General features: G+C 40.3%; 1 protein-coding gene across 3 annotated transcripts in view; it reads right to left on the reverse strand.

Moving 5' to 3' along the window:
- KIAA0753 (KIAA0753 ortholog) overlaps positions 1-12,784 on the reverse strand; it is a 57,246-nt gene that overhangs the window by 38,365 nt on the left and 6,097 nt on the right. For all 3 annotated transcript variants that reach the window (XM_012726653.1, XM_004685116.2, XM_012726652.1), the window contains exons 3-7: positions 7,754-8,378; positions 4,662-4,768; positions 3,499-3,561; positions 2,923-3,138; positions 994-1,204 (exon numbers count right to left, since the gene is read on the reverse strand). In XM_012726653.1, the coding sequence (XP_012582107.1) occupies positions 994-1,204; positions 2,923-3,138; positions 3,499-3,561; positions 4,662-4,768; positions 7,754-8,378 (1,222 nt within the window). The remainder of the gene's footprint in view (positions 1-993; positions 1,205-2,922; positions 3,139-3,498; positions 3,562-4,661; positions 4,769-7,753; positions 8,379-12,784) is intronic.

A 12,784-nucleotide genomic window follows, 5' to 3' on the forward strand; every position in this document is an offset into this window, starting at 1 on the left:
CTCTGGTGAATCCTCTCACCCTCCGCATCTCTGGCCTGTACCCCAGTTCTGTATGAACAAATAAATAAATCTTAAAAAAAAAAGTTCCATGAAATATTAAAATATGTAAGAAAGAATGATTTTTTTCCTATAAAAGTTTTCTATATCAGAAAAGATAATATAAGCAAATGTGAAAGGTAAGTGATTCCAAGAAAATATTTGCAATACGTAAAAACAAAAGAGATTCAGAATGCATGTAACTATATCTACTAGCAAAAGACACACAACCCAGCAGGGATGTGAATAGACAAAGGATGTGAACAGCCAGATCACGGAAGAAACGAGCACACTAAGGAACAAAAATCCTCCTCACTAAGATTCAGGGAAAGGCGAAGTAAAATCATAAGATACCATTTTCCACCAGCACTGGAAGATCTTTTAAATTATATAAAGCGTTTGGTGAGGATGTGGAAAAACATACACTGAATGTCACTACTAGTCAACATACAATTATATGCCCAATTTCATGGGCAAGTTGGCAGATCTGTCTGATGTGCATAGCACATAATCTAGTAATCCCACTCCCTGGAATAACATCAACTATGAAATGTGCATGTGGAGTGGGGAGGCATATCTATATACCTGTTGTTAAAGTGCAAATGAACTTTGGGTCTCCCTCGTGGTGCAAGGACAACGTAAGCCTCAGCACTGTGAAGCTGTCCGCAGCCACTGCAGCACAAGTTCAATCCCCGGGAGGGAGCTGACCCACATGGTACAGCAGACCTCTCCTCTCTCACCACTGCTCCCCTCAGAAGGGTATTTCAGTCGATCTGCCTGTTCTGCTCCCCGCTCTGTCTCTGGTGAATCCTCTCACCCCCACACCTCTGGCCTGTACCCCACCTCTGCAAGTATACCTGTCGTGGACTCAGTTCTAACCCCTGACTTTCCCCTCAGTACAGCAACTGTTACAGTCCAGACAACCTCAAAGAAGACAAGAACATGCAGAAAACATACCAGCAAGCAATCTCTTTGCCACTGAGGGCCGTCTCGTTTCCTGAGGAAACACCTCCTTGGCTACAAAGGCTCTCTTCCCGCTCTTCGGGGATGTACTCTGCCATGTCTCGGAAGCCCTTGGGTGACCAAGAGGAAATCCATTTCGAATGTCAGAGAAACATTTCTTCACCTTTTTTGGTGACAGTTTCTTTTCCAGAAGGGATTCCAAAGCCTGCCGTGAAAGTCAACTATTCTTAGTTTATCTCACAAAAGTCTGATTTTTTAATTGCAAAACTAAAAATGAGAGCTCCAGAGAAAGGTGTTATTAAATGGCATGTCTAATGGTTAATGAAACATTAACACTTTATATCTTAGATATCTAACTAATTAACGAAAGGAATTATGTGTGTTATTTACATGTGTAATATTCATGAGACCAACAGCAAAGATATAAAGGATATGACTACTTTTAAGGTGTTCAAATCCTTAAGTTAAGGATCCCATGTTAGAAGTTAAATAATCTATACATAAATACAGAATGCAATCCTGCGTAACTTTAAGGCATTTGAATTCCCCATGAAAACCTCACAAACACAAGTATGACCACCAGTGAGCAAATAGACCACATGTAACGTACATTTTCACAAATGAAAGGAAAGTCAGCAAGTCAGTGGCTCTGGTCACTTGATGGGACAGACCTATCCCTCATTTGTGAAAGTGGCAAGCCCTCGAAGTACTTACTCATTTGAAACCAGGCAGTGAGGGCCTGTCTCCACCTGGTCAGTACAAACTAAAGACAGCTGAACACAGCCAGACAGCTTTGGTCCAGAGGGCAGGAAGGCAACAGTAGGAAGCTGTTGAAATGGTACAGTGCGCCACCACATTGCACTGCAGAATATGTTCAAAAGCCAGGAGGTAAAACATGCTTACAACGTTGAAAAGGAAATCATTCTGGCCAATGAATGTTTCTTATGGGTAAGTTTCAGAAGCATCACTTGGCTCGCTACGCCCTCGAAACGTCTGCACTTGAATACCTCCAGGAGTGAGTTCCATTACACACAATGGAACAAGCATGCACCACACACTCACCTGCGGGATAATGGACCTGTAAGGGCAGAGGGGCCGCCGAGATAACCATGGGGAGCCCTTGGCAGAACTGGAAGGGGACTTAGTCCATCATTCTCCATACTACACCATCTTGCCCTCGCAGTTAACAGCTTACTTTGCCACATTAAAATAAGGGTCATCTTTTCATTTCTGGCTGACAAAAGGTGGCACAGTGGAAAGACGCTGGTGTGAGGGTCAGGAGATAGGAATTTTATTCCCCAAGAGATGTAACTGTGTCATCTGACTTTTGCTGCCCAACCCCCCGCCTTTTTTTAAATCTATAAAACAGTAATAAAAAAGCCTATTGAAAATCATAGCACTGCGGTAAGGATAAAATGGCAAAATGGTGTGGTAGCACTAACAAACTTCAGAAAACTATAGATTTAAGGGCTTACTGTTTCTTGATGATTTTGTTATCAGTAAGAACTAAGAACGCTATCCATTCCTGACTGGCATACACCACGTGTAATTTCCATCAGTCTTTAGTCTTAGCATGAGACGTAACTCTTGGCTTTCGATTACCTTCACGTTTTTCATTTTCAGAAAGTGGTCTAAGTGCACGGTGATATTTTTATCTGCACATTAATCCAAGAGTGTTACTGCTTCTCTTGCCTTTCCTATGTTAGCTAATTCCTTATTAGAAGGCATGGTCAGGGAATGGAACATTCCATTTAATTAATGGGCCTGGCTCAGAGATGTTGTATGTTCTAGACACTAGCCACTAAGTCTCAAAGAAGTGAAATACAGTATTTTAGACGTCTATAAAAAAACAACAGAAGTGAAGTGTTCCTTCTGCACTCGCAATGCTTGACATTACTAGGTAGCAGCTAATTCCTTTCATACCTCGATTTGTTGTAGAATCTCTATAACCACATCAGGAACAGAAGAATCGGCATCCAGCTTGGCAGAACAGAGGGAAAGCTGGCGAATCAGACTACCCAGTTCCCTGCACCGAGCAGGAACTGGGTGCTCTCCTCGGTCAGTAAACTGAGTGACAAACATCTGTAGGGCCCGAATGGCTCCTCGATGGGCAGCCGCCAGCCTGGACATTGCCCATGACTGGCAATAAATAAGATGTGAGAAGTTATTTCAACATTCAGAACTTCCAAACTTCAGCCCCTCCTCTGACAAATATTTACAGTCTATCTTCTTTCTTCACTGAGCTATTTCTATTATGAAATATCTAGTAAAAGAAAAGAACTTCAAAGTTTAAAGGTTTTGTGACAAAATCTTATACTACCAGCAACAATAGCTCCTTAGAAAACCACCCCAAATTCAGAACACTTAAGGAGCTCACACCCAACAGGTTTCTACGAATGCTGAAATAATAGTGCAGAGAACCCACACACAGCACTAACAAAACACTGGAGATGTACCTTATAGATAACAAGGATTAATCACAATTGAACTGTGTCATACCTTCTTAGTGTGCTTAATTTTATGTGGACTCAACTTATCCAATTCTTCTTGGATTTCTTTAACCTGTTTTGTAAAGGGGGAAAAATGAAAACTTCATACCTTTCCAATGATCTTTTTTGTAGAAAAGGATACATCTTGTCTTGTCCAAAAATAACCAATATTAATTCAAGTCACTTGAAAATGAGACAAGGCTCTTCATTCATTCCCCCAAAAATAGTTACTGGTTTCCAGTTCAAGATGACCAATAAAGCACAGTGTTCACCTTCCATCCCTTGGTCCCCAGTGTAAGAGGAATTTAACATGAAGGAGCGAAGGTGGAGGTGATTCTGGAAAGGTAGGAGTGCCATGCTTAAGAATTTAGCTTTCATCCTCTAATTACACAGTCACCGAAGTCTTTAGAGTAGAGGATGGACAGGGTAAGATCTGTGTTTTAGGAGGCTCTCCAGGGGAGAACCCAAAGAGAATACAGAAAATCTAACTCAGGCATTTTTCTTAAAATGAAAAAGACTAGGTTTTGGTTCAAGTAATACGGCTGATGTGTGACTTCAGGACCTACTTAGGGTCCCGAAGTAACATACTCTTAGAATGGGACCTCATTTCCAGCCCAGACTTACTAAAACTCTTTAAAAATCTATCTGCAGTTTAAAGAATGTGAATACCTACTTATAAGCCATTAAACGTGAGACACTTAGCATGATCTTCATTCTTTACAGTTCAATAAGTCATTCAGTATCTCTACTGTCACAGCTTCTAGTACATTGTAAACAGAAGTAAAAATAACAAACAGCCTTCCTCTGAAACTGGAGTTTTTAACTGGGATCAAGAGTTTCAGGGCAACTGATCTGCCTGACCATAGTTGTATAAATGAGCATTTTTTTTTTGTGGGTAAAGGGTCAATGGTTATAGTAGAGCCTCAAATGTGTATGACCCTCTGGAGTCAAAAACAATTATTTAAGCAGTTTGGTCATCTCATCTACACAAAATGGACAAATACACATAAAAGCAGATGACAAAATAAAAAATAAAGAACGTTTTGTCCGCCTATTAGGAAAATTTAGTGTCACAGACACATTAGAATTCCCGTGGGATGCGAAGGCCCACAGCTTCCCTGAGAGGCAATGCCCAAGCGTGCGCCCCCCCCCCCACCCCCCAGGACACCACACCTGCTGCTGGAGGACGTAGAGAGTGCGGGCAGAACGGACGGCGTGCTCCTGCCTCCTGACGCGCACTCGCCGTTCTTCATCTGGATCCAAAGCATCGTCTATTCGATCTAGAAATAATTTTTTCCCCAAAGTGAATTATATAAACCACCAATAAAAACTTGTACAATTTCGGTCCCTCCCTGGTGGCGCAGCGGGTTAAAGCACAGCACTAAGAAGCTAAAGCCGCTTCCACATGAGTTGGATCCCTGCCTGCCCCGGAGGTGACCACATGACGTGGCAGACCTCTCCTGACCCGCCCGCTGCTCCCCTCAGCAGTGTATTTTATCGATCTGCCTGTTCTGCTCCCCCTCTGTCTCTGGTGAAGCCTCTCACCACCCCTGAGCCTCTGGCCTGTACCCCCGTTCTGTATGCACAAATAAATAAATCTTTAAAAGGCGGTCCTATGAAATATTTCATTTTCATTAGTCCAGAAACAGGGAAGGCACAGGCTCAGAGGTGGAAGGGACAGCGTTCCGCCATGCAGAAGCCCCAAAGCAAATCCCACTGGGCAACCTTGCTACTATTAGGCTATTATACTGTTAGGCATCTTGTACTATTTTTAAAGGTTTTTACATTGAGCATTTTCAAATCTATGATGCTTTCAATGTTTTCAAAATCTCTTTATTGGCCAACTTTTATGTTTAGCAAGATTTCTTTTATACTTTCTTATCTTGAATCCAAAGCAGAAATCCTTCCTCCAACAGATTAAGATAACAAGTGCTAAAATGATTTGAAAATCCAAAGCCTTCATGCATTGGTCAGAAGTAACCCTGCATACACACTGGTACTACACATTTTCCGAAAACTGGTTCAAATAAATTATGTCCGGAAGATTGCCTCAGAGATGTACACTGTGGCCACTCCTTCTAGCCAACAGTTATAGGTCTATAAAAAATTCTTAAGCAAAACTCCACTATACAACTCAGATAAGTACAGCATTTAAATCAGTAAAAGTATACTTTATAAATACAAATGCTTAGTATTTTAATTTCAAACTTGAAGTAAGGCTGTTCTGAAGAAAACAAAAATTTGAAATCCAGAGTTTTAGGCACTGATAAAGTCTCACTGGAGCCTACAAACCAAACTGCCTCTATGTCCTGTTTGGCCTGCACCCCAGGGGAAAATCCAGCTTTGCAACTGACATTCATGTTTTGTTTTGCTTTTATAAAGACTTATTTTATTTCTCTATACAAGAGCTGGGGTATAGGCCAGAGGTGGGGGTGGGGATGAGAGGATTCACCAGAGACAAAGTGAGTGTGATGTATACAGGTATACACTGGCACCTGAGCTGGAAATTTCTGCTCTGGATGGCCGGTGGCCACCCTGGCAGGAGGATTTACTGAAATACACTGCTGAGGCGAGAAGGAGACAAGACAGGAGAAGTCTGCTGCACCATGTGGGTCAGCTCCCTGGCAGGGGATTGAACCGGTGCTACAGGGGCGTGGATAGCTTCACAGTGCTATGACTTAATCTTTAGCACACCAGAAAGGCCCCTGACATTCATATTAACCACAGGGGCTCAGGCAGGGTTTCTAACAGCTTACCTTGTAGATAATTTTGATGCAAAAAGTCTATGGTGCAGCACTAGGGAAGTGCAGTCACACTTCAAGGTTACTGAGAGGGTGGGCTGCAGGTAGGGGGCTGTCACCAGTGGTGACCAGGCTACGCCCAGCTAAGTGCAGAAATTGAAAATAAGTTTTTACAGGTTTTTATAGCAGCACATGACTCTTCTGACATTTTATTATACTTCACAAAGTTTTGACTTGTGACAGGTTGAAAATTTAAAGCACAAGTATAAAAGTACCCAGGAAAGCTTGAAAAACGCTGCTGTGAAGGTCCCCTGCAGTAGGTCACATCTCCACAGCAGTGGGCCCCGTGGCTCCAGTGCCCTGGCAGCGAGGCTTCTCAAAGTGTGCCGAGGAGCAGCGCCGCAGACTGACCCTCAGCAGCGCTGTGAGCCACGAGCCACACACTTCTTTGACTTCATGCAGGACTGTTCCTGACTAGTTCATGGTACTATCCAACATGCTCTTTATGAAGATCCAAAGGAGAAAATTCTTTCCAGCCTCATTATGAGGAATAATCCTTTTCTCTGCACAACTGTCTTATCTCTGTTTTAGACTCTGTCAAATGATCACAATTTCTTCGGATGACTGCAAACTCAGAAACAAATTTGTAACCCATCCCTAGTAAGTCTTATTTTTCTGTTCCTTGATTTGTTCTGTAACACCATATTCTCATTTACATTTTTTGTTCTTTTTGATTACAGATATTTTATAAGCCTTAAACCTTAAATGCCTTATACAACATGCATGTATGTTCAAATGCATTTGTGAATTAAATTTAAAACACAAAAGATCATTTTAGACCATGTACTCACCTACCACAGTAGCTCCTTTTGATACTCACTCCCTACTCTGAAAGCTGAACCTGATTCCCTACATGTTCGCTGCGGTAACCCCAAATTCTCCACAAGAAATCAATCCTCTCCTCCCAGGGAAACACAAGGGCATAGCGAATACTAAGAATCACAAACAACAGTATTATACATCTTCCTTTCTACCCTGTGAGTCAAATATTTTCCACCCAGTGAAAATTCCCTTTTCACTTCTGTGTCTCAGCTAAACACTGCCTAACTTAGAACAGGATCTATCAACAATACACATAAGCTATGATCTTTTTAATATAAATATAAAAAATCGTTTTGCTAAAAGGACTTCTGAACAAAAAAGCATCCATTACAGGATAGTTTGCATTCAAATGCCAGAAGACTATGGTTCAGGTGGCTGGTCCACCCACACGGGGCCTGGGCCTGTCACCTTACCAAGTGCAGCCTATATGGAAGAAGCTCTTCCATGTCCTCTGCTGTTAAGGGGGCTAGGCAGGGTCAGTTCTTCAGAGAAAAAGACACTGGTCAAACTCCAGGTCTACAGGAGGAGGAAGCTGGATTTGGTTTTGGGGGGAGGCAGGAGGAAAGAAGGAATATCAGAGGAATACATGTGAACTATCCTTTCATGGCACCTCTTCAACATAAAGAATCTAATTGTTCTCACCTCTTTTAGCAACTTCTTCAATTTTATGGATACAACTGCTCAGTTCTTTGCGGAGTCTCTGAACTTCCAGCAGGCTCTTGTGCTCACACAGGCTTTTGTGGTCACTTATTCTGGCAGATGGCTGAAGTCCTGGATCATGAGTAGGTGGTAAATTTGGCATGGTAAGATCTGACTGTCCCCAGTGAGATGTGTACAGGTATACCTTGGCACCTGAGCTGGAAATTTCTGCTCTGGATGGCTGGTGGCCACACTGGCAGGCTGCCCGACTCCTTGACTCCTTCCTTTCCACCCTATGGTCAGATATTTTATGCTTAGTGTGTCCATATTCCTGAGAGATTTGGGGCTGACTTCTGAGATGATGTTCTCTTATGTGTTCTTCAAATTGCCTTCGTTTTACATCTCTTTTGGCTAGGTGGACAGCATAGCTAAGTCTTTCTTCTGAGATGACAGAAAATGAAACAGAACTGCTTAGGTCAGGACCATCTCTAAAATCCAAATTTTTACAATGGTATGACTCATTGTAAGAGTGCTTCAGTTTTTCAATTCTAATTGCATGTGGGCAAGTATACTGGATTGCCAAGTTGCTTGAATGTGTAGGAACATTCCTATTAAATTGCAGCTGGGTCTTTAAAAAAAAATTAAAAATAAGCACAGGTTAGAAAAATAACATATTGCATCGTTTGGTATATGTCTCTAATCAAGTTTCAAAAATTTCACCCACACAATTATTAGTGCTAAGAGAGATTTTTCTGTTATGCCAACAGAATCAGCCACTCTCCTACAGCCTTAAATTCATCACCTACCTCAGAGGAGCTATCCATAGTCACCCATGCCCACAGTATAATCCTCTTGATTAACAGCACATTGGATTCTTTCTCTAAAAATTAATCCTTAAAGTTCCAAACAACAGCCAGTAAATTCCTCAACTCTCCAGTTGTGGGCTTTTGTCCCATTTAAAATTATTGGGGCCCAGCAATTCAACCCATGTGAGTTCTCCCATAGGTTCAACAGCCACACCTGGATCTAAGACATTTAAAATATTTCTTCAGGTTTTCCCGAGACTTTTTATCTGGAGGTTGGATCACATTTTCCCTGCACCTAGGTGCCTCTTGCTCCAGACAGTTCATTTGTATCTTCTTACACAGGCTTAAATTTTTGTCACTTTGAACCATAACAATGATTCTGTTTTGTTTTTCACTTAACAAGCAAAGGTATGTTTTCATATTGCTACAATTTTCATGACTATACTTTCCAAAATCCAGTGAATGGTTTTTCTATGCTTAAATCAATGAAATATAACTTATTAGCAAACATTTAGATTATTCCAATTTTTCACTAATAGAACTATTACTTCAATTAAGGTCTCCACACATTTAGTCTTTTTCACATTTTAAGTTAGTTCCTTAGGATAAATGACCTGTTTTGTTATTACTAGCTCAACGGGAACATTTTATGGCTTTGGACCTGTCCACTTCAGGTAGGCAGCCCTAGAGAATTAGGAACTCCCCAACTCTCACACAAACTGTTTATATAATAATGAGGCTAGAGAGTCATTTTAAAATAAATCCACTGTATTTAAACTTCAGGAAAGTAATTGTGGGGAGGGGAAGTATTTAAAAAGCTCGCTAGAAGTTATGAGAACAGGAAAAAAAAAAATGATTACCACCTGAACAATGCCGATTGGTGAACAGTGTTTTAAACTTACAGTTTTACTTGTAAAATGTCTTTAGCCCAAAATGTAAAAATAATCTAATGTACCTAGAAAAAAAAATGGGTGAATCCCTCTTTACTCTGGTATATTGAAAGATGCTCGAACTGACTCAAAAATCCCCAAGTGATAAAAGAGTGATAAATTTTGCTTTGTTAAAGTAATAATTTCAAAAACTGCTGCATTTATTTCACAATTAAAAAACAGCATAAACAAATACAAAAACAATTGCAAAACTGGAAGAAAACTATAAACACAAAGGGCTCCATACGTAAATCTTAAAAACTGAGGTGAAAGATTAAAACTCAATAGAAAAAACACAAGAACAATTGGCCAAATAAAATACAAACATGGCCCTTAAAAATGTAAAGTTGGTGAATCTCATAAAAATACAATTAAAATATACCAAAATACCAACAGATTAGTCAAAGTTAAGAAGCATAACCACACTTGCTAGTGGTGAAGCTGTAGGAAAACAGGCATCTTATAGCGGGCTCGCAGAAAAAGTCGGTGGGTAGAGCTCTTAGGGGCAGAATTTGGCAACAGATAAATATAAATATGTGGTTACTGTTTGAGCCAGCGGTTTCACTTCTGGGAAGTTATCATCAAGATACAGCACCCCCATCCCCAACAATACAGACACAGAATTACTCATTGCTGTGTTGCCTGTAACTGCAAAATGTTGGAATCAACCAAAATGTCCATGTAGGAAGGAGAGTGGCTGAATCAACGATGCTGCAGCCACACAAAGAAATATTATGTGTTCATAGACATACAAAAGAATCTCTACAAAATGACATGGAAGGATTTCTCAGAAACATTGTTCAGTGAAAAAGAAGAGTACAGAAAGAGTGCCTACAACATGTTACACGCTTCACATAAGAAAAAGGGGAACATGAGAAAACACGCATGTATCTAATGATCTGTACAAAAGGAATACACAAGAAAGAAAAACCGGAGATTAGGGTCTACCAGGTGTAGGTAGGAATTAGGTGTAAATGAAAGAGGGAAAGGCAGTGAGGATAACACTTCTCTTAGTTTTGCAAAAGTGTATTTGGAGTAATGCCAATGGGTCACATATACTAGAAAGAGAGAAAGGGAGAGTAGAAGGGAGGGAGACAGGGAATAAAGCCCTTAAGGTTGGAGAGAAATCCTGAAAATTAACATTAACAGAAACCAACAAACCCAACTAAATTTCAAAGTAAAAACATAACCACGCTATAAAATGAATTAAGAAAAACAATCTATCTTTTGAATACAGCATCTTAATGACATGATCTCTGGCTTCACTTTCTGTAAAGACAAGTAGTCTATGAAAACACTGCAGTCTAGTTTGTAGGCTCCAGTTTTTGCAGAGACATGAGCTGCAATTCTGAAAGTTTGTACTTTCTCAGATTGAGCGAATAATTTGAATAACTGGAGCCAGTTTTCTTGATGCTTAGTACGAGAGTTACAAATATGAAAAGGTTGCATTAGAATTAGATCTGTGCCAACTCAGGATTTCACACACAGTCAGGCAGGAGCACAGAAAGGATGGGAAGGAGGGAGAAAGAGGAGGGAGGGAGAAATGCGCATACAGATCTGCAGGTGGATGCGGCTCCCGGCACCCGCACACCTGCGTGCCCGCACACCCACATCTGCTTCCAGCCCAAGACTCTGAGCGGCCTGGACACACTGATCCTGACGGCCAGTGAACACTGAGTCCCAGATACTGACTTCTGCATCCCATTCTGTATAAAGGGGTGAAAGCTCCTTGGATACATGACTGCTTCCAGCGTTAGTGCCCAGAATATATTATTATAACAAAAATGTAGTAACTTTGATGGAAACATGAGGAAGCGACACAAGACAGCTTGAAGCAGCCCTCACTGGCCACATCAGAGATCACTTAAATACTACAAAAGGTATACGGACATTGAAATAGAAGGTAAGTGATGGTAACCTGCTGGTTAACTTAAGACTCTGAGTCTTCACTGATATAAATAAGTCATCATTTGCCAACCATCATAATAAAAAACTGATTCAGGCAAAAATCAACAATGTATGCTAAAACTAGTTGATGAAAGTTTGGGTTTATCAATATAGTCTCAAAGATAATAGATATTTTCAATTAAAAAAGGGAAAAGAATGCCTCTATAATAGAAAACCTGGCAGACACCACTTTCAATGACTAAAGTAACCAGTGCCCAGAATGGGACTAAGAGACAGCACATACATTTTCCAAAAATGCCAGTGCTCAGAATAAAGGAAACTAAAGAGATGACAATGCAGTGGACAAGCTTAGAATTTCTTTTGCTATAAGGACAACTAACAAAACCTCAGCAAAAACTACAAGTTACGTGACAGCATTTTATCTATTGTTAATTCCCTGATATGACCAGTGTATTATGATTATATAAGAGAAGTTGCTGTTAGAACTGCAACTTAATCTTATGGAAAATAATGGATAGCACATGGGAAGAAGAGAGAAAAAGGAAGCGATGTCAACATTGAGGAAATCTGGGAGACAGTATGTACTTCTGTGTACTGTTCTTGTGACGTATCAACCCACAATTATGTCAAAATTCTTCATAAATTACAAGGAGATATTACTAAACATCCACCAGAATGGTTATAATTGTTCAAAAAGAGCAAAATCTTGTCAAAAATGTAGAGCATAGGAACTCTTGTACATGACTAGTAGGAATGTAAAATAGTAGAACCACTTCGAAAAAATGTTAAAAGAAAAAAAAATAAGCACACACCCTTTTATGACCCAGTGATAGCACTCCCAGGTATTTTATCCAAGATGCATATACAAAAAACATTTGTAGAATGTATTTACAGCAGTTGTACTTATAATTCAAGCTAGAAATAGCCAAGTATCCATCACTGGAGAACAGATAAGCTGTAGCACACTCCCCTGTGCACAGTATGGATGAAACTCAAAAACATTATCACAGAAGATTTACACAGAAGAGTACACAGTGTATTACATTTATACAAAGTTCAAGAACATGCAAAACTAATCTCGGTAGGGGAAAAATGAGAACAGCGGCAGCTTCCTGAGAGTAGGAGTGGAGTCAGACGAGGAAGGGACTTAGAACTTTCTGGCTACTAGACATGATCTGTGTGGACAGATTACACAGGTGTATACCTTTGTCAAAACTCAGACAATGTCACAAATGTATACATTTTGCTGTGCTCATTTCAGATGTAAAATTTTTACCAAAAGAAAATAATGGTAAACAATGAATTCCTGTGTATGGTACCCATTCTAAAGTAGATACAGTATTCATGTCTGCAATTTACTTTGATTAAGAGTCAAAAAAGATGGGTAGATG

The sequence above is a fragment of the Condylura cristata genome, unplaced genomic scaffold, assembly GCF_000260355.1.
Source record: "Condylura cristata isolate star-nosed mole 26May11 unplaced genomic scaffold, ConCri1.0 scaffold00017, whole genome shotgun sequence".
Taxonomy (NCBI): Eukaryota; Metazoa; Chordata; class Mammalia; order Eulipotyphla; family Talpidae; genus Condylura; species Condylura cristata.